General features: G+C 42.3%; 1 protein-coding gene across 1 annotated transcript in view; it reads right to left on the reverse strand.

Annotated features, from left to right (window-relative positions):
• ANKRD33B (ankyrin repeat domain 33B) overlaps positions 1 to 23,225 on the reverse strand; it is a 336,403-nt gene that overhangs the window by 133,694 nt on the left and 179,484 nt on the right. The window contains exon 2 of the mRNA XM_088445661.1: positions 6,401 to 6,530. Within this exon, the coding sequence (XP_088301787.1) occupies positions 6,401 to 6,530 (130 nt within the window). The remainder of the gene's footprint in view (positions 1 to 6,400; positions 6,531 to 23,225) is intronic.

Genomic DNA, 23,225 nt, shown 5'->3' on the forward strand with positions numbered 1-23,225 from the left:
AGAGAGCAACACACACAGGAGTGGGAAACAGCAACACATACAGGTGGGGCGAATATCAAATATAAATACACACAAAGGTAGGGGGGAGAGCATAAATATGAATACAGGTGGGGTGAGAGCATAAATACACATACAGATGGCAGAGAGCATAAATTATCATAAAGGTGAATACTTCTCTGACTGGCTACCTCACTGCCAGGGCTGGACTGTGCATCTGGCACTTCTGGCAAATGCCAAAAGGGCTGATGACCAATCTGGCCAAGCAGCTCGGCCACCCAGCTCTCTACTCAGCTTGTTCTACGGCCCAAGTCCGTCCCTGCTCACTTCTTTATTATTCCTATTAGCATCTTGGTTTACTTTGGATCATTCACACCAATAAAAATATCAGTTCTATTAATTTTGAACAATTTTCAGACATGAATGTTGATATTCAAAATGTCTACAATAACAGAATATCGACATAACATAATGTTGAGAGATGATTTTTAATGACTTTAGGGTTAGGATCAGGGTCACTTGCCACATCAATGTAAAACTGTATAGTGCTGACTGTCAACATTTACGATGTCTACATTTTGGCAGTTTTTGGCATTATGCCAATGCCGACATCATGAATGTAGACATTCAGAACATGTCGACATTGTCAATGTTGACATTCTGAATGGCAACATTTTGTACGATACCCCCTTTAAATAAATGTTCTTCAAATAAATTATATTATGTGATTACATTTTTTTATGTAGTTTTTACTTATAAGAAGTGCCAAAGTAGTTTTTGTTTCCAAATTTTACATTGTTGTATAAAAGTATAATTTTGTAATAAATTTATCTTTTGACAAAAAATATTTCCGCAATAAAAAAAATCTAATTTGCAACCAGCTGCAAAGCTGCTGTGCACACAAATATTGTTGCAAACAATAAAATATCTTTTGTGGCGTAAAATATATTTTATTTCAAGAAATAAAAAGTTCTCTTATGGATTAACATAATAGATCTTAATCTTTTTGACACTTCTGCCTTTCCATGACGGTTGCATACATTTATTTTGTAGCACACACATTATGCTTTCCTGTTTATTTTTGCAAATGCACTCTGGGCCTGATTCAGAGTTGTACACTATTCCAATAGCACTGAGTTCTGTGATGTAAGGTGCCCCAGACAGAAAGTCCCATGGATGTCATCTGTCACCTACACTACTACATGCAGAAAGTTAACATTCTTAGAAAAGTCCATCACTTGGATGGCATTGATGTGGATGGTCAGAGGATCCAAATCTGTCAGGACATTTCCTGGGCTACTTTACAAAATCGCAGAGTTTTCTGTCCCCTGACAGCCAAATGGGTAAATTGGACATTAAATATAGGTGGGGCTTCATCATCAGCCTACAAGTCTCGCCTTAATTGAAAAGTGATTACCTTATTATTATCATTATCCTTTATTTATATGGCACCACAAGGGTTCCATCGCAGCGCCTTATAAAGTACATAATAACTGTTTTTCTTGTGTGCTCATTTGTTTAACAGTACAAACAATACAGGGGCCAATACATGGTTTATAAACATTAGTGCATAACACTTAAAATAAGCAGCAGGGTGTCAGCAACCAAGTGCTAAGCACCATTGTGGGGAGTTAGCAGTAAATTAAGGTATATGTAAGACAAGGAGAAGCACGTGAGGAAAGAGGGCCCTGCTCAGTAGAGCTTACATTCTAAAGGGGAGGGGGAGACAAACAATGGTGACACAGATAGGCTAGATAGTGGGGAAGGAACGTGGAGTAGTGGGTTAGGATGAGTGCTGGAAAGCTTTGAGGAAGAAATGGGTCTTGGGAGCCCATGTGAAGATTAGGAGCCAGGAAGTAAAGTTATCAAGGATTTTGATGCTAAGGCCAGGGGGATGGAAAAAGGCAGCTACTCGAAGGTTGACTGGTTGTAAGAGGCTAATAGCATGACCCTCAATGGAAATAATGAAAGGGAGGGTTCAGAAGGTAAGAGTTGGTAGGAGTGAACAGAGGATAGAAGGCTGTCTACAACATGGTGACCCCCCCCCCCAGACCATGGTGTGTGAGAGAATGTGAGGCCCCCAGAAGAAATAGCTGCAGGAGAAGTGGTGTCAGATGGGTAAATTAGGGAGTTGAAAATGAAGCTGTCATGGATGGGGACCAGTATTATAGACAGATCTGGCTTTCCAGAGGGCATATGAGAGAGGGACATAGTTAAGAGGAGAGAAGAGAATGAGATTATTAGGGTTGATGTAGTGTGGAGGTGAGATTGATTTAGAGCAGGTGGATGATGAGAGTGTGGGGATGTGATGGGCTTCTGAATGAAGAATGGTGATAGCAGGTGGTGGGCAAGGTGGAGGTTGAGTGTTGTGTGGGTGGAGAAGAGGAAAGGAGAGGTGACTTGGAAAAAAATGAGGGTGCAGGGCTTAGTGGTGGTGTAGCAGGACCATGGTGGAAGAACAGCTATTCCTACAGGCGGCAGTGTGCATGGCATACTTAGAGCATCCAAAGTTATACTGGCTACAGGGTGCCATACCAGGCACTCTGCTAGCCAAAAGCAAGAGCCATGGGGCAGTAGCAGTGCTGACCACAGAGCTCTGAGCTCTGAGCAGTGACACTGGTTGCACACCCCTAGTTATGGCCCTGGTGCAGGTATATGTAGGTTATACAGCAGGGTATGCAGCATACTCAGCATGTCCCACAGTGGTACTCATACACAGTGACAAGATGGCACCATGCATGCGCAGAAGACCAATTACCATCTTGGTAAGGTAGAATGTTTCAAGTAATGGAGCATTCATGGAGACATCACAGTAGCACACTCTATATTTCAACACCTCCCCTCTCTGCAAGCTTTTCTATATTATGCAAACATTTCTTATACATTTACTGCAGCAACCTGTTAAACAAGCAAGAGCATACAGTATTAACATTTCAAGTAATTCTAGTCCACACTTCTTTAGAAACATGACCAATAACTGTGGCATAATCATTTTTATAAGCAAGCAAGCAAGCAGGATTTTCTCACTAGATATGTGAACCACAACAACAGTTCCATTCACTCAAAGTCTATTTAAGGTGAACAGCTTCCTTGGTTATTGAATTTCCACTTACACCAGTCATTTCTTGACTTTGCTTCTTGGATAATTTGAGACTCACAGAATGTAATATTTGCAAATTCTTCATAATATCTTTTTGGTGGATATCCACTGTTTGATCTTGCAGAGGTTATTTTCTGAGGTTGGATGTCCATGCTGGTAGCCTCTGGTTCAGGTATGTGTCCAGCTGCTGGCATATTCAATAACACATACTTGTTCTGCAAATACAATTCCAGCTTTTCTTTAAGTGGCGCTGTCTCATGAAATATGACATCCCTTGACTTGACAAGCTTCTTGGTCTTTGGATTCCAGAGTCTGTAACCTTTACTCTCTTGGCAATATCCATGCATGATGCATTTTCATAGAATTGGATCCACCTTACATCCTTTGTTTTTGCATATGTATACAAAGGTAGTTCAACTAAAAACTCTGAGTGGTCTGATATTTGGTTTTCTTCCAGATCATGCCTTTATTGGTATCTTGTCTTCAAATAGACTGCTGTAGATGCTGCTTCTGCCCAATACCACTTGTTTAGGCTGGTATCTTTCAGTATGCATTGGGCTCATTCACTTGCACCATTCTATTCTGGTGTGTATGCAATGGTCAAGTGGTGTTAAATAACTTGCATATTTGTTTAGATATTCTCCTCCATTTTCCAACCTCTTTAGTTGTGACCAGTTTGTGTTTTCACAAAATTTTCATAGTCTGCAATCTTGTGCATAACTGCACTCTTTTTTTTGATAAAGTAAATGTGTCATTCTTATGAAATCAATGATGAATGTTATGAAGTATCCACTTATTGATTTAACCTCCATCAGACCACAAACATCCATATGCATGATTTACAAATTCCAGGGATGCCACAGCTCTGCATGCTGATTTTGGAAATGGACAGCGGCCTTGTTTGCCTGTAATACAGCTTTCTTACATGGGCTTTTCTGTATCAGTCACTGATATTCCTGTAACCATCCCATCTTGGAGTTTGTGGACATTGGTCATATCTAAGGTGACTTAACCTTCTGTGCCAGAGTTCCAAAGATTTTAGGTCAGATGTTATCATTGTATAACACTGTTGTGTGTCAAGGACATAAAATTGACAACACCGGGTGCCTGTGGCTAATACAGTCCCTTTTTTGTTCTGTACAATGCACTTTCCTTTTGTGAACAGGACTCTGCAGCCTCTTTGCCCTAGGATACTTACACCTATGAGGTCTGTCCCCATATCTGGTACATAAAGCAAATCTTGGATTTCTGTGACTTTGGTTCTAATCCCTATTTTCAAGCGGCAGTGAATGTCCCAACTTTGGTAGCTGTAAACACTTAATTTCCTATTCTTTTGATTGTTATAAGTTCACTAGTGTTCAATGTAGTGAACCATTCTTTTTTGCAACTTAAATGTCTTGTAGTACCTGAGTAAATATACCAGCAATATTTTCTTGGAGTGTCTGTGACACTTAAAGCTGACTCATCATTTCTGCTGCACTTCTTTCTTTGTGTAGCATTCACATTTTTAGGTTTATGTTTAAAATGCTTTATGTCCTATCTAATGACATACATAACAATAGTATTTTCATTTTCTGGGCTTTTCACTTTTAGCGTGCAATGCAGTATTTTGATCATTTAACTGCTCCCCCTCTCTCCCTTGGAACTGTAGCAGATTTTTCCTGACAATCTCTGTAGATAGCTTGGCTATGTTATACTCTAATGCCACCACCAGGAAATCAAACTCAAGCATTGATTTCTGTAGCATTGTCATTGCAATCTCCTGTTCATCAACCTGGACTCCTACAGATGTCAACTGCTGAATTATGGACATCATGTCAATGTAGTCACTCAATTTAGTGTTATACAATACACACCTCAGATCAATTCTTTTCATCAGAACCCCATCCTCATATGCTACCTGCATGGGTATCAACATGTCTTTAGTTGACATTTTCCCATGTATAATAGAATACATATTCTGTTCAACACTTAAGCCTATTATTCCCTGGCTTTTGTTTTATATCACCTAATCTTGGATTGTCACCTGGGTCATTTGTAACTTTCCACAACCTTTTATGCATTTGTTGCATTTCCATTGAAAATTTCAACTTGGTGTAATTCTCTAAACCTTTCAGCTTAATGAAACCCATCATTGAGGCGGCTCCTGTATACATGCCGTGCACTGAAAACAGTCTTACAGTCTCACTCATTAGTTTTACAGGTTAAGTTTAGTGACTCTCTGCACTGACACCCTGTGCTTCTGGTGTTAGGTGCCTGGCATTTGTGTGCTTGGGCCCATAGCCTGTTGATATATGTGGTATTGGAAGTGGAATACACAATATAATAGCAACAGCAGCGGAATCCAGATACACCAAACAGCCCAAGTGTCTAACCACATGTCAGGTTTATTGTAGTGTAGCGTAGTTGCTAGTACAGCTGTACTCACAGTGATGAACTTGTTAATCTGGATGGAGCAGCAGCCAGTGATGTATGAAGATAGCGGTGCAGGTATTGTATTTGCAGGTTATAAAGGATTATCAGCAGGGTTTCTGGAGCTAAGTGGAACATGTCTGTGTCCCACTGTGGCGCTCATACACAGTGACAAGGTGGTGCCACGCATGCGCAGAAGATTGAATGGCAGCCATCTTGGTAAGGTAGAGTGCTTCAAGTAAGGAGCATTCATTGAGGTGGAGCAGTAGCACACTCCATATTTCAACATGTTTAACATGTGTAAATGGAAAAAAATCTCAAGTTATTGTTCGCAATTGTGTCCATCTGTCTTCATTTATAAAGAACCTGAATTTACACATCAATATCAGTGTCAAACATTACTGTTTATATGATCCTTTGTTTTTGTATTTAAATTTGGAGACCACTTTTATTGGGCTGTCAACTCACAGTGGTGAAGGCTGGTATGTAGAAATATATGAATCTGTCCTCTGCTGTAGCAGCAGCAGGGGGTTTCAACTGTTAGGGGACCGGATGGGGGAGGGGGCACTTCCCCATTCAAAGTCCCATATGTATGTGCATTTTTTTCACCATTGGACTGTAATGGCCCAGTCTCTCTAGTGGCTCACTTTAACTATATAGACATAAACAAAGTAGATCGGATGGACATTTCTATGCAGTAGATTAATGTCTTTAGTTTTATTTTTGTAAGGAAAGGAAGTATGGTTTAATATAAAATTATTTTTTACATTTTCTACCCTGATGGTGCTGCTAATAACAGTTGAAAATATACCATACTGGTTTAATCTTATGCTCAGTTAATGATAATTAGTTACAGTGAATAAAAAAGAAGATATTAGTAATAATAATTACCTGCTTGTGCTGCTGTTATAAGAGCAGTGTTCCCATCATTGTCTTGCCAGTTCACATCAACATGGGGACATTGTGATAAAGCTATTACAATATCCACATAACCTTGATAGCATGCAACAAGAAGGCCAGTCTGTGAAAATGGAGTACAAATACATTTAGAAAATATGTACATTCTTAGAATTGGCTCTACAACAATGTATCCTATAAGGTGAATTATTTGTAAATAAGAGATCTATTTAAGGGTGTGGTATAAGAGATAGACAGTAATTAGATAGACAATGTCTAGATAGACACCAGATGTTAGACAGTCAGTAGTTAGACAGGGACAAAAGGTCGACAGGGACAAAAGTCAGACACACTAAAGTTAGACATGTAAAAAGGTTGAGAAGTACAAAAGTTCGACTGTCTATCTATAGTCCAGAACCCCTATTTAAAGAAAAGTTACATCTGATCAATAAATATACTGACGGTTTTCGCAGCATTTTCAGTGAAAATATTGTTGATATTTAGATAAATTATACTGCCGAGGCAGACCAAGTGCTAACAGCGTGTCCCACCGAGCTCTTTATCAATGATGAGCTGACATCCTTTGCATTTGCAAAACATGTCACTAACATCACTGCTCAGTCATCGATGTCGCAGTGTTAGGAGACAGAGTGAAAAGTGATAAGAAAGTGATAAGGTGCCAGCCAATCAGCTCCCAACTGTCATCTCACAGGCTGTGTTTGAAAAATGAGAGTTGGGAGCTGATTGGCTGGCACCTTAACACTTTTCACTGTGTCTCCTAACACTGCTTAGTAAATAGACCCCATAGAGTCTTATGTATGTTTTGTATCAGAATTCAATAACAAATCCTCTCAAATTAAAAATATCTTGAATAACAACTTTAACATCCTAAAACAAGACCTCATTCTGAATGAAGTATTGAAGACTAAACCCAGAATAGTATTTAGAAACAATAAGAATCTAAAAACACACTTGGCCCCAAGTAGTTTGAAGAAAATTTTGAATCCTAAACTGGCATACTCAGGAGAAAGGCAAATACTTTATAGCCTTGTTTTGTCTGTTCGTTCTGCCTAGGGTGATATGCTCCCTCTTGCTGTAACTCCACGTACTATTGCATGTTGTTTTAGCCTTGACCACTAATCGTGTGCTAATCCTGCCTAATTGTTTTTGGTCCCGTCCACATGAGGCCACTTCTAAAAATAAATTCCAGGGCCACTTTAAATTCCCAATCCGTCCCTGTTGACAAGTCAGGTGAAAGGGTACAATAAATGCGGCAGAAATAGATGTATCATTAACTGTGCAACTATGTATTGTATATATGTATTACAATGTCCATGTGGACTACAGTACATAGGACGAATGACCTGTACAATAAAAACCAGATTCAGGGAGCATTGCCTTAATATCATCCAAAAATATCAACAACATAGTGTTTCTCGTCATTTTTGTTTTCATCATAATGGGAATCCTAAAGGACTGTCTATTCTCGGTAGAGATGTGTGCCGACCCTCGTGTTTTGGTTTTGGTTTTAGATCTGGATCTCCCCTGGTTTTGGATTTTTTTCCTTGGTGTTTTGTTTTCGTGTTTTGATTTTGGATCTGGATTTTTTTCTTAAAAAAATTTAAAAAACAGCTAAAATCACATAAAATGTGCCTTTTTTGTTCCTACAGTATGAATAACCTCAATAACCTTTATTTCCACTCGTTTCCAGTCAATTTTGGTTACCTCACAGCTCACAATATTGATTTTTTTCATCTAGTTAAAGGGCCAAAAGGTTGCATCCAGCTTGCTGGCTCAAAACTGATTGATATAATTATTAATAGAGTTGAGGACTGTGTAAAGATGATGGTTGAGATACCCTTGAGGATTGAAGGCATGGGCCTTCATAGAGGACAAGGAAGTTGACGGCCTTGCATTATCATGATGACTGCTGGCGGCAGCTACAACATGTGGTTCTTGGTCTTGCTCTCCTGTCAAGTGACAGCCCTCCATATTTTCTGTGGTCTTGAAGTAGTGTCACGAGTACCAATAGTGTAGCCAAGGTGCGGTCACAAAATTCACACAAGTGCAGTCGTGCGCACACAGAAAAAAAATATACAAAAGACACTATTTTTTTTTCCGGGTCCAGAACTTGGGCCCAGAGCACAGATTTGTGACGACTGCACTAGGTTGCGTTGCTGTATCTTGTGTGGCTAAGCCTAACACGCACACACACACAGAAAATAAATAGACAAAAGACACTATTTTTTTTGGGGGGGGGAGGTTAAGGGGTCCAGAACTTGGGCCCAGAGCACAGAATGACGATGACTGGAGTTGGGCAGCACTAGGTTGCATTGCCGACTTGCTAGATCTTGTGCGGCTAAACCTAACACGCACAGACACACAGACAATTATTAGTAAAAAAGACAATTGATTTTTATCTTTTTTTCAGCTCCAGAACTTGGGCCCAGAGCACAGATTGATCACGACTGGAGTCGGGCAGCACTATGTTGCAACTTGCGTTGCTGGCTTTATCTTGTGCGGTACTGCGGTTAAGCCTAACATGCATGCACACACACTCAGAAAAATATAAAAGACACATTGATTGATTCTCTTTTTTTTTTTTTAGCATGACTGGAGTCGGGCAGCACTAGGTTGCAGTACTTAATATTGTTGGTGTTGTATACCTGCGCTCTTACCAAAATAGTGGGGAGTATTCACTCAGCAGCAGAACCTTCAAGGTGACCCAAACTTTATATATAGGTTTAATAAATAAATGACTGGAGGGGGGTACTGCGCTCCAATGAAAATGTTATTGCGTGTGAACTGATGAGGCTCACACAGTATCTTGAGTACTGCTGTGTTTATTTAACAGGGAGTCACAATGCTGGGTTAATATTGTATTGGGGGTAAGCAATCTGGGTGTGTACCCATAAAGTGTGGGAAATAGTCCTGTGCTTGAATGGCAGATTAAACTGGGATTGATTGCTTCCTGGGTGGGTGTTGGTGCACATGGTATATTGGGTATGCAATCATGTCTTATTGTAGTCACTCAGTGGTGGGATGATCTGGACTGTGAAAGTCTCACTATGCGAGGCATGTAAGCAGTGTCTGGCAGGGCGGCGTCCCGTATCCCCCAGGTGCACCTACTTACCCTCTGCGTCCTTTCTGTACACCTCTGGGTGTACCTTTTGTCTTCCTGTGTCCTCCTGGTCTCCGATGTCCTGCGTCTCTAGGATGCAGTCCACACTGTGTCCTGCGAGACTTCCGGGTGTCACGATCTCGCGTGATCCTGCGGCACCAGGGCTCAGCAGAGGTAACAGCGGCTCCACTCACTCATGCAGCGAGGAGTCTTCGGATTCCTTATTAGGTATAATGTGGTCTCTGATACTTGGGTGAAAGTCTGGTGGTGTTAGCTCCGACGCATATAGGCCTTCCGGGCCTTCCTCAGGGAGTGGAAGTGGGGACAGGCCCTGTTGTGACTCCCTGCTGAATAAATACAGCAGTACTCAAGATACTGTGTGAGCCTCATCAGTTCGCACACAATAACATTTACATTCGAGCGCAGTACCCCCCTCCAGTCTGTCAAAGCCGGATGATTGGCTGAGACAGAATCTGTTTAAAATCAAGATCTGCAAGACGCCATTTTGCAACTGGTCTTAACGCCATTTTAGCTACAACTGAAAAAAATCCTTACATTGAATATCCAGTGATGACGAGACAGGTTTTGTGGATTTGTCTGTGACAAGTGATTAGAGAAGACAAATGGTGAGCATTTGCTCTGCACACAGAACAGTGGGCCTGATTCAGACCAGCTCGCAAGCGCTGAGCGCTCGCAAGCGGGTCGATGGTGGCTCAGTGCGCATGCGCACGACGGAACCGGCTCCGTCATGCGCGAGACCCGGATAGCGACGGGCAAGCCGTCGCTCCGGGTCTCATACCACACGGGGCATGCTGTCGATGTTTTAGCCGAAAGCACTCTAGGGCTTGCGGCAACGAGACCCTACCACAAGGGTCTCGTCACAAGCCCGATGGTTGTGATGGTCTTGACCATCGCGACCATCTTCCTGCCGCTCGCTATAGCTGTGGGTGGTCACCCACAGCTATGTGAGAGGGCAGGGGGCCGTTCAAAAAAAAAATAGCCCGGCCCTGATTCAGAGCGAGCGCTCTGTCAGAGCATCCGGCTCTGAATCAGGGCCAGTATGCTTATGAAAATGTAAGTATAATACAGACACTAATATATTCAGAATGAATGGATTGGGAAACAATTGTTAGACATCTAAGCTATCGTTAGCCATTGTAGGCCTTGTATCTAATGTGATGTGGTTATGGAAAATAAATTGCATTCTAAATAAACCATTGTCTTTAAGTCTGAGGCTTAAACAAATTAGCCTTACCTATGTGATCTCATCAAGCCTCATTTGATCACATATGTAAACACATTGCCTGTTATTGTTGTAGCCCATCAATATCAAAACCAAGTAATGCAGAGAGAGATATATATGTATTTATATAACAGGCTTAAAACATGGCACTCAACCATTTGGGGTGCCCTTGGCATGTGACCACGCCATCTACATAAAAAATATCATACAAACTCTTCACTCACTTGGTTTTCAAACTGCAACTCCTTTAAATACAGGGAATGTTGGTTCCTAAATATTGCAATAATTTGTTAAGCTGGCCACCACTTCACGGTCATTCCCATCTGGCCAGTCCCTACACTGATTCTCAGATAAATGATCTTGGTCTGCCACCTTTGGCTCAAGCTTGCATACATTTTAAACATGACTATGGGTCCTGACTTAAAGAGACAGGACCACATATATATATATATTAAATTCATGATAAACACATGCATGCACATAGACAATCGCATGTGTACCCACAATGCGTGCATATATATATATATATATATATATACAGTTGCTATTTCAGATATAAACGTACACACAGCGCACCTTTTTGTGCTCAGACACACAACGCATACTTACATATAATCATAAATATACACACAATTATATTAAAAAGTTCTGCAGTATTTTAGGTTAATATTCAAGGTTTTATTTATATCAGCAATGCTGTGAAGTGCATGTTATATGATATCTATGGTTTAGTACATGATAAGCAGACCATGTTTGGCGCCATTCTGATCCGCTGCTTATTTGCAGATCTCCGGTTATATCGGCAAGGGAATCGGATCATGCGTTCGGGAGTTATGGACCATAGTGAATTATTGGTTGAAATATAAAACTCTGTATGCTGAGCCTGTGGTTAATTTAAATCAATTAAAGAAAGACAATGCAATCTGGAGAAGATTGGACATAACCCTAGAACTGCCCAATAAGAAAATCACCCACAAGCAAGAACCAATGGAATTATGTTTGTCTGTCTACATTGTTGTTATCATGATCTGTAAGGTATAGAGCCTCGTCCCGACCCCAGTTAGGAGCCATTCTTCTTCTTGGATGACCGTAGGCTACTGGATTGATGGCTGTAACTGGGACTGGTACGCTGGCGTATGTATTGACTGTACCCAGAGCCGGCCCTAGGCATAGGCATTCTAAGCAAATGCCTAGGGCGACTGGAATGCCTAGGGGCATTCCAGGGCTCTGTCGCTGCCCCCCTCCAATAAAGCTGCTGCCTGTGCGGCGCCTGCTGTAGTAAGGAATTTTTTTTTTCTACACAGCCTGCCTCCGTTGCCCCGCTGGCGGCCGTCCAAAGCCCCGCCCACATAAAACCCAGCGACACCCACCTGTCAACCCCCCCTCCACGATGGAGCCTGCCAGTGACACCATAGGTCCCGTCCCCTTACTGATGCCCCACCCCCCACCCGCGACCCCCCTTCCCCACCAGAGGCTTAACTGAATGGCCCCCAGCAAGGAGTGACTTCCAGTATTTTATTACTGTCTGAAGGGGACCAGTCACAGCAGCGTCAGCACAGCTCCACTTACTGGAGCTCCTCACACTATTCCACTCAGCCCCTCCCCCATGTTGACTGTTTCACTATGCAGAAGTAGTGTGCACAGCATGCAACTAACTAATGACAATGGATGGACATTGGCAAGCAATGCAGGAGATTTCAATGCCTGACTCCTTTCCTTCTTACTTCTACACAATGACCTTCAGTAAAGTGATCCAGCTTAAGTGATCCAGATTCCAGGACTAAGTAAATCAGGTGCATCTATATATAGATGTGTGAGTATAAATGTCTGTATAGATATTTGTGTGTGTGTGTATATATATATATTAGAGGTGAGCGGGTTTGGATTTCTGAAATCCGAACCCCCCCGAGCCCCTCGATCCGAGGCAAATCCGAGTCAGGCTCGACTTTTCCCGCCTGACTCGGATCTGAAATCGAGGCAAAACGTCATCATCCCGCCTTCCGAGTCTCGCGGGTTTTGGAACCTATATAAGGTACCCGCGTCGGTGCCATTTTCTCACTCGGCTGTGGACAGTGAAGAGGGAGGGTGGGAGTTAGGGCTGGCTGGGCTGTGTAGTGTAGTGTAGTGTAGTGCAGAGTAGTGTTGTGCTGTGCTGTGCTGCGCTGTGCTGCTGTTGTCCACTACTTCAAAGTCCATAGGGGCTGGCTGTGTTGTGCTGTGCTGCTGTTGTTAATAGGGGCTGTGTCCACTACTTCAAAGTCCATAGGGGCTGGCTGGACTGTGTTGTGCAGTCAGTTCTCCATAGGGGCTGTGTCCACTCCAAAGTCCTGTGCAGTGTCCCAGTCCTAAAGGGGTGCTGTAGTGTTGTCCAGGGGGTGCTCTGTCCATCAGGGGTGCTCCCCCCAAGTGCTAAAAAAATTATTTTTTTTGTGTGTTTGTGAATTGTGTGCGCAGTAGCCGCACGTGCATCAACAAAGTAGTGCCAAGCGTGCGCCTGTGTCATAAGTAAAGGGCCAGCTGGCTTGACCGTTAAAGGGTGCTGTAACCCCCAAAGTACACTCCAGTCCAAACCAAAAAAATATATATTTTCTGTGTTTGTGAATTGTGTGCACAGTAGCCGCACGTGCATCAACAAAGTAGTGCCAAGTGTGCGCCTGTGTCATAAGTAAAGGGCCGGCTGGCTTGACCGTTAAAGGGTGCTGTAACCCCCAAAGTACACTCCAGTCCAAACCAAAAAAATAATAATTTTCTGTGTTTGTGAATTGTGTGCGCAGTAGCCGCACGTGCATCAACAAAGTAGTGCCAAGCGTGCGCCTGTGTCATAAGTAAAGGGCCGGCTGGCTTGACCGTTAAAGGGTGCTGTAACCCCCAAAGTACACTCCAGTCCAAACCAAAAAAAAAAATATTTTCTGTGTTTGTGAATTGTGTGCGCAGTAGCCGCACGTGCATCAACAAAGTAGTGCCAAGCGTGCGCCTGTGTCATAAGTAAAGGGCCGGCTGGCTTGACCGTTAAAGGGTGCTGAAACCCCCAAAGTACACTCCAAACCAAAAAAATATATATTTTCTGTGTTTGTGAATTGTGTGCGCTGTAGCCGCACGTGCATCAACAAAGTAGTGCCAAGCATGCGCCTGTGTCATAAGTAAAGGGCCGGCTGGCTTGACCATTAAAGGGTGCTGTAACCCCCAAAGTACACTGCAGTCCAAACCAAAAAATAAATTTTTTCCTGTGTTTGTGAATTGTGTGCGCAGAAGCCGCACGTGCATCAACAAAGTAGTGCCAAGCGTGCACCTGTGTCATAAGTAAAGGGCCGGCTGGCTTGACCGTTAAAGGGTGCTGTAACCCCCAAAGTACACTCCAGTCCAAACCAAAAAATTAAAATATTTTCTGTGTTTGTGAATTGTGTGCACAGTAGCCGCACGTGCATCAACAAAGTAGTGCCAAGCGTGCGCCTGTGTCATAAGTAAAGGGCCAGCTGGCTTGACCATTAAAGGGTGCTGTAACCCCCAAAGTACACTCCAGTCCAAACCAAAGAAAAAAATATTTTCTGTGTTTGTGAATTGTGTGCGCAGTAGCCGCACATGCATCAACAAAGTAGTGCCAAGCGTGCGCCTGTGTAATAAGTAAAGGGCCGGCTGGCTTGACCGTTAAAGGGTGCTGTAACCCCCAAAGTACACTCCAGTCCAAACCAAAAAAAAAAATATTTTCTGTGTTTGTGAATTGTGTGCGCAGTAGCCACACGTGCATCAACAAAGTAGTGCCAAGCGTGCGCCTGTGTCATAAGTAAAGGGCCAGCTGGCTTGACCGTTAAAGGGTGCTGTAACCCCCAAAGTACACTCCAAACCAAAAAAATATATATTTTCTGTGTTTGTGAATTGTGTGCACTGTGGCTGCACGTGCATCAACAAAGGAGCAGCGCCAAGCGTGCGCCTGTGTCCCATAAGTAAAGAGCCGGCTGGCTCATTTCTTAAAGGGTGGTGTTACCCACAAAGTGCACTACTCTCCAGCAAAAATAAAAAAATATTTTCTGTGTTTGTGTGCGCTTTAGTCGCACGTATATATCAATATAAAATAAATGAAGGACAAAACTTTCTCCGATAAAAATAATTATAGGGAAAGATCAAGAACCACTTCCTCCTAGTGCTGTTGCTGCTGCTGGGAGTTGTTCATCATCCCAGAGAGGAAGTAGGAATCACTACTTTTACTAAACAATTGACCCTCCAACAGTCCCTAGCGATGAGGATGAAGTACGACAGCAGTCATCCTGAAGCAAAATGTATAACTGAGGCCTTGACTGCTATGTTGGTGTTAGACGTGCGTCCGGTATCCGCCATTAGTGCAGTGGGATTTAGACAATTGATGGAGTTAGTGTGTCCCCGGTTCCAAATCCCGTCTAGATTCCACCTGCATCCTCAAAGCAGCAGCGACAAGCGTGCTTCTGTCTGTTAAAGGGTGGTGACACCCTCAAAGTGTGCTACACAAACAATGAGAATATTGTTCTTTTTTTTCCGGTCTTTGTGAAATGTGTGGGCTGTAGCCGCACCTGCATTCTTAAAGCAGCAGCGACAAGCGTGCGTCTGTCTGTTAAAGGGTGGTGACACCCTCAAAGTGTGCTACACAAACAATAAAAATATTGTTCTTTTTTTTTCTGTCTTTGTGAAATGTGTGGGCTGTAGCCGCACCTGCATCCTTAAAGCAGCAGCGACAAGCGTGCGTCTGTCTGTTAAAGGATGGTGACACCCTCAAAGTGTGCTACACAAACAATAAAAATATTCTTCTTTTTTTTCTGTCTTTGTGAATTGTGTGGGCTGTAGCCGCACTTGCATCCTCAAAGCAGCAGCGACAAGCATGCGTCTGTCTGTTAAAGGGTGGTTACACCCTCAAAGTGTGCTACACAAACAATAAAAATATTCTTCTTTTTTCTGTCTTTGTGTATTGTGTGGGCTGTAGCCGCACTTGCATCCTCAAAGCAGCAGCAACAAGCGTGCATCTGTCTGTTAAAGGGTGGTGTAACCCTCAAAGTGCTCCAAAAAATAAAAAACTATTTTTTTAAAGTGTTTGTGACTTGTGTGCGATGTAGCCGCACGTGCATCAACATAGTAGCAGCGCCAAGCGTGCGCCTGTGTCATAAGTCAAGGGCTGGTTTGGACATCTGGTCTGGACTGAAGGACGTGCCAACAATTTCTGACAAGTCTACTGTCACTGCATATGATACTGTCCTCAAAGCAGCAGCGACAAGCGTGCATCTGTCTGTTAAAGGGTGGTGACACCCTCAAAGTGTGCTACACAAACAATAAAAATATTCTTCTTTTTTCTGTCTTTGTGGGCTGTAGCCGCACTTGCACCCTCAAAGTGTGCTACACAAACAATAAAAATATTCTTCTTTTTTTTTCTGTCTTTGTGAATTGTGTGGGCTGTAGCTGCACTTGCATCCTCAAAGCAGCAGCGACAAGCGTGCGTCTGTCTGTTAAAGGATTACATCGGTGACAGCATCCAAGTAGGCATGTCAGACAGTCCGTACCTGTACTGGCAGGAAAAAGAAGCAATTTGGAGGTCCCTGTACAAACTGGCTCTATTTTACCTGAGTTGCCCCCCCTCCAGTGTGTACTCCGAAAGAGTGTTTAGTGCAGCCGGGAACCTTGTCAGCGAAAGGCGTAGGAGGTTGCTTCCACAAAATGTGGAGAAGATGATGTTCATAAACTGAATTATCAACTCTTCCAGGGAGACCAGCCTCCAGAACGTACAGAGGGACCTGTGGTTGTGGATTCCAGCGGGGACGAATTAATACTCTGTGAGGATGAGGATGTACACACTGAAGAGGGTGAGGAATCGGTGGATGAGGAGGATGAGGATGACATCTTGCCTCCGTAGAGCCAGTTTGTGCAGGGACAGATTAATTGCCAGCTTGTTTGTGGGGGCCCAAACGAGCCAATCATTTCAGCCACAGTTGTGTGGCAGACCCTGGCGCTGAAATGATTGGTTTGTTAAAGTGTGCATGTCCTGTTTATACAACATAAGGGTGGGTGGGAGGGCCCAAGGACAATTCCATCTTGCACCTCTTTTTCTTCTTTGCATTATGTACAGTTTGGGGCCTAGTTTTTCAAACTGCCATCCTGTCTGCCACTGCAGTTTCACGCCTAGATGGGTCACGTGTTTGTGCCGCCCACTCGTGTCGCTTAGCATAGTCATCCAGCTACCTCGGTGCAACCTTTTGGACATAAAAACACTATTGTGAGGTGTGAGGTGTTCATAATAGACTGTAAATGAGTGGAAATTAAGGTTATTGAGGTTAATAATAGCATAGGAGCAGAAAAACATACAAATTCTGTGATTTTAGCTGTTTTTATGCTTTTTTTAAAAAAAATACAGATCCAAAACACAAAACCCAGAACCCAAAACACGGAAGGGTGGTTTTGGCAAAACCAATCCAGATCCAAAACACGAAGAAAGATCCAGATCCAAAACCAAAACACAAAACACGAAAAGTGGCCGGTGCACACCCCTAATTTATATATATATATATATATATATATATATATATATATATATGTATATAGTGTGTGTATGTACGTATATATATATATATATATATATATGTATATATATGTTCTCCCCCCCATGTTCCTCCCATCTCCGCCTGTGTACCTTCTGTCTTTCCATGTTGTTCCCCTTGTTTTCCTCCTGTCGTTCCCTGTTTTTATCCCATCTCCCCTGTTGTAATCATTCTGGTGCTTAGTGCATATTGGAAATGCAGTAAAACCTCATTGAAAACGGCAACGCAATTTTCAGTGGTTTTACCTCATCCCGCCCTAGGGCCATATTCAATTAGGTGCGAAAAGCCATTTTTGGCGAAAAAGTTTCGCCGGTGATGCCAGCGGAAACTTTCCCCCGTTTTCAATTGCGGAGACTTTTCGCCAGTACGGAAAGTCAATGCAATGAACCCTGCGAAAAAGTTTTGCCTATGAATAGTTGTCGAAAAAAAGTGCAGAATTGGGGTTTTGGTGTGCAAAGTTGCGGGAACCCCCCTGCACCCTTGGGACAGTCCCCCAAAGGTAAACTGCACCAACAAAAGTTTAAAAAATACTTTAGATCACCCCAAAAAAGTACTTTCATTTTGGGGGTGAAAAAGTCCAAAGTTGGGGGACAAACTTAAAAACTAGCGAAATAACTCCAGGGAGGTCCCCATGTATGCCCCAGGTGTTTTTAAGTTTGCAGGTGCTTGCAGCAGGTGAATTATTTACGTTTTTTAAAACTTCACTTTAGCAACTTTAAAATATGCTGCCCCCCATTTTCATGTACCCCAAATTTGCTGGGACTACTTATTTTCACAAAAATCAACCTGCTAAATGCTATTCTTTACCACTTGTGCAAAGTCATTAATTCGCAGCTACTAAGACCATTTAAGTGCCCCAAATACCTTCAGCAGGGCTATTTGGGGTGATCCCCAATGTCAGTGCATCTTTTTGTGGGTGTCAGGCTAATTTCCCCAAATCGGACAGTACTTTTCACCTGTTAGAGTTTCCCCGGGTCCAGTTTTCACCGATTTCAAATTGAATACGGGGAAAAGCAGGGACGAGTGCGATACTTTTTGAAAACCAGCAATGTCGGCGAAAAGTCCGACATGCGAAAAGTATGGGACTTTTCACACCTAATTGAATATGCCCTAGTGAGAGAATTGGTGTGGGGGGCGTTGAAGAAGTGTGGAAGATGACAGTGGGCAGTTAGAGGAATGTGTTCTGACTATTTTTTTTAAGCTCGGTACACATTAGACTATTTTTGGCCTGAAATATCGTCAAAATCGTCTAATGTGTACCCACTATGTCGGCCATTGCGCGCTCCTGTGGGGTTATCAGCTGCATCTTCCCTACATGTAGCTCAACCTGATGATGCGACTAACGAACCCATGCAGCAGGATGCAACAGGGGCTGACATATCAGGCGGTTGGGCACCAGATAGTCTAATGTGAACCGGCCGCCTGATATGTTGGCCCATCGGCAGGGGAGGTCAACAATCGCGTCACTGGGTACACATCATTTAATGTGCACCCAGCTTTAAATTTAAGGTAGTCTATATTATTAGCATTTGCATTTGATGTACTATCCCACTATTAGATTTCTCAAGACAGCCTTAATCGAAAGACAGACGCCTAATCAGAGGTGCGCGCTATGGCGATGCCGCATGAAAGTGCCAGATATTTTCAGTCTGCTTTTGCGTCCAAGTCACAAACACAGAAGAAAATGTTTTATTTTTGTTGGAGTGCACTTTGGGGGTTACACCACCCTTTAACAGACAGACGCACGCTTGGCGCTGCTGCTTTGAGGATGCACATACAGTGCACACAATTCACAAACACAGAAGAAAATGTTTAATTTTTTTGGAGTGCACTTTGGGAGTTACACCACCCTTTAACAGACAGACGCACGCTTGGCGCTGCTGCTTTGAGGATGCACATACAGTGCACACAATTCACAAACACAGAAGAAAATGTTTTATTTTTGTTGGAGTGCATTTTGGGGGTTACACCACCCTTTAACAGAAAGATGCACGCTTGGCACTGCTGCTTTGAGGATGCACGTACAGTGCACACAATTCACAAACACAGAAGAAAATGTTTTATTTTTGTTGGAGTGCACTTTGGGGGTTACACCACCCTTTAACAGACAGACGCATGCTTGGCGCTGCTGCTTTGAGGATGCATGTACAGTGCACACAATTCACAAACACAGAAAAAAAAATATTTTTTGGAGTGCACTTTTGGGGTTACAGCACCCTTTAACGGACAAGCCAGCCGGCCCTTTACTTATGACACAGGCGCACGCTTGGCGGTACTTTGTTGATGCACGTGCTGCTACTGCACACACAATTCACAAACACAGAAAAAAAAAATATTTTTTGGAGTGCACTTTGGGGGTTACAGCACCTTAAACGGACAAGCCAGCCGGCTCTTTACTTATGACACAGGCGCACGCTTTGCACTACTTTGTTGATGCACGTGCGGCTACTGTGCACACAATTCACAAACACAGAAAAAAATTATTTTTTTTTGCACTTGGGGGGAGCACCCCTGATGGACAGAGCACCCCCTTGACAACACTACAGTACCCCTATAGACTTTGGAGTGGACACAGCCCCTATGGACAACTGACTGCACAACACAGCCCAGCCAGCCCCTATGGACAACAAACTGCACAACACAACCCAGCCAGCCCCTATGGACTTTGGAGGAGTGGACACAGCCCCTATGGACAACAGCAGCACAGCGCAGCACAGCACAGCACTACACTACACTACACTACACAGCCCAGCCAGCCCTAACTCCCACCCTCCCTCTTCAATGTCCACAGCCGAGTGAGAAAATGGTGCCGACACGGGTACCTTTTATCAAATCCAAAACCCGCGAGATCCGGAAGGCGGGATGATGACGTTTTGCCTCGATTTCAGATCCGAGTCAGGTGGGAAAAGTCGAGCCTTACTCGGATACGACTCGGATCGGGGGGGCTCGGATTTCAGAAATCCGAACCCGCTCACCCCTAGTGTGGGCACAATATCGTATGACTGGGAGAGTTCAGGAATTCAAGGGAAATCGCAAACAAGATTGAATCGTTTGCAAATCGCACCATGTATGGGGGCCTTAAGACTGTTGATTTTGAATCTTTTCTTCAATGATTGAGGGAGGGGCCTCATTTCAATATCAAATTTATATGGTCAGGTTATTAGTATAAGTTAACTAGGGTATATATATAGCTATATTTGGCTCATAGTATGGTTCCTTGTGCATGGTTGCTAATGGTTCCTCTTCATTGGGCATATATAGGTATATTCAATGGAGGGAGGTTATAGGATAGTAATAATATCGAACATAGTTCATCTTATATCTCAATTGTACATCTGGTATTCCATAAATGAATAAACAATGTGAATACAAGTAGTACTTATTAGTTCCACATAGTTATGAGGATCTCTGGTTAGTTAATTCATAGCTTATTTAGTGGCAATTTTATAATACATAGGTTTAGTTGGTCTTATGAATAGGTTTGTTCATATAAGGCAAATTGGTTTAGATTCATTAGTTACACAGGGATCATATGACATCCATATGGTTAATCTAGGATAGAGTTAATCATTGTGTAACTTGGGGCACTGTGTCCAAGATTAGGGGGGAAATAAAGAGATATATAAGGAAAGTGATCAATAACCAATAATAGACAGGTTACATACATTGAATTGATAATATGTGATTTGAAGCTGTTAGATACAGGCCATAGATATGGTGCATTACCAAGTAATTTCAGATGAATATAGGTGATCATTTTAAAGGTCTGGGGTTCATACTTTGTTTTACGGATATTAAAATTGGTCACACTTTTTGAGAATTCATAATTTATAGGTACATGCATTTAATGGGGGGATGGTAAGTTAATTTAATTTTAAGCATTAATAAGGATTTAAACTCATTAAATATATTCATTACAATATGAAGTAGGCCAAGGTGTTCATGAGGTCTGTTTGTTTAAATGGGGAGGTAACTCTATATTACTTAAGACGTGTATTAATGAGATGGTGAACAGATTCCAGTGATAATTCACACCAGGGCCTCATTTATCAATGAGTGATTTTCATTTTATAACTCCAAACTGTCATGTGTTTGAGAAATTACAGTTAGGAGCTGATAGATTGGAGCAAAATTTAATTAGTAAAGAGTGATAACAAGAATATCACATACTGATAAATGAGGCCTTAAGTTCCGTTGTGCTTCATTCGCGACGTTGTAGTTATTTAAACCTAATTTCTGTGTGGTTAAAGTCACAGCCCGGGGTCTCTGGTACAGATTGAGTGGTGTTTTGTTGCATCTGCTGTGCGAATAATATGCAAACGTATAGTAAAATCGCTATTCTACAATGCTCTGCACGGCTTACTTGCGCAAGGCATTTTGCGCCTCAGCGTATTGAGGCTTGGTGAATAAGGAAACAACTCTACACTGATTGTTTTTTTAATGAAAAGTTTAAAAAATTGTGGTATTCTTTAAGCCCTGTATAATGTTTATTAATAAGGTTTCTTGCCTCTTAACCTTCTTCTGTAAAACTAAACGTCTACTAGTATCTGTAACTTACTGGAGATAATTCTTGCTGAAGGAAGAAATGCTTATTATTTTTGTTTTTATTATTATCATTATTATTATTAGTAGTAGTAGTAGTAGTATTATCATTATTATTATCATTATTATTATTATTATTATTAGTAGTAGTAGTATTATCATTATTATCATTATTATTATTATTATCATTATTAGTAGTAGTAGTATTATCATTATTATCATTATTATTAGTAGCAGCAGTAGCAGTAGTAGTATTGGAACTTCCATGTAAACCCCTCTCCATAATTGGTTTTCACCCTATCACCGACGACAGCCTAATGTTACCAGCGATTGGTTACAGTGATATGTGCATGAGCATTGAGATTTCATTTGGAGAGGATCCAGCAAATCCTCTGCAGCTGTTCCCCCATTACCAGGTAATGGCGTTATCTAGTCGTGAAGAACATAGCTTTTGTGCCGTTTGTTAAATTGATTATAGCCGCTGTCTGCATAGACAGCAGTAAGAGGTGCAGAGAGATACAGCGAGAGATTTCTACAGTTTACCTCTTCTTAACGTGTTAGAAGCAGTGATAACTCCTTTCTCCAGCTGAAAAGCCAAAGACAGGCGTTAACAACGCTTCTTAAAAAGACCCCTTACCCTTATGCAGGAAAGTATGTTGCATTTTGGAGTAGGCCCTAATGTGAGATATGATATACATATCTAAAAGACAATACAGAGATGTCACTAAATATGCAGGATTCTGTAGGTGGTAAGTGACAATCACTGTGGCTAGTACTAAAAGGGCCTGATTTATTTCATTGTTGCATCACGCTCTCCTTTGAAATGAAGGGAATTGTTATCTGGGGTTGCAACCATAACAGGCAGTCATTGGGGTCTAATTATCATTCATTTATACACATGACACTTACTTTCTGTGTCTTTTGCACAAACTGAACTAACTGCCCGACTCATGGTCTAGGTAACACAATCTCCTACTTACTGGACAGCACTGAAGGGGAACACATTCGCCATATTACTCTAGATCAACAAATACATATTTTCCATAATTGTCACTGTCAGGACAGCATAATTAACTCAAGTTGTCTTGGAAATGACAGTGAAAAGAATGCCTTGTTGTAAACTGTAACTCATTTTGGTCTGGCGATGATCTGTCACGGGTTGGCCCTATGAAAAGTTGGTCTCCCTAACTACAGGTGGGACATATTTAAAATATGCAGACAGATTTAAATTTAGGAGGGGGTGTGTCCCAGCTTAATGTTGAATTTCAACGTAAAAAAAAATGCTACGAGTATTCACTACATGCAACAGTAGCCGCGCACAGCTCAGTGCGCTGCTGGCCACCGGGCGGAGTGGAGGGGGCC

The sequence above is a fragment of the Taudactylus pleione genome, unplaced genomic scaffold (assembly GCF_031769625.1).
Source record: "Taudactylus pleione unplaced genomic scaffold, aTauple2 ptg000386l, whole genome shotgun sequence".
Lineage (NCBI taxonomy): Eukaryota > Metazoa > Chordata > Amphibia > Anura > Myobatrachidae > Taudactylus > Taudactylus pleione.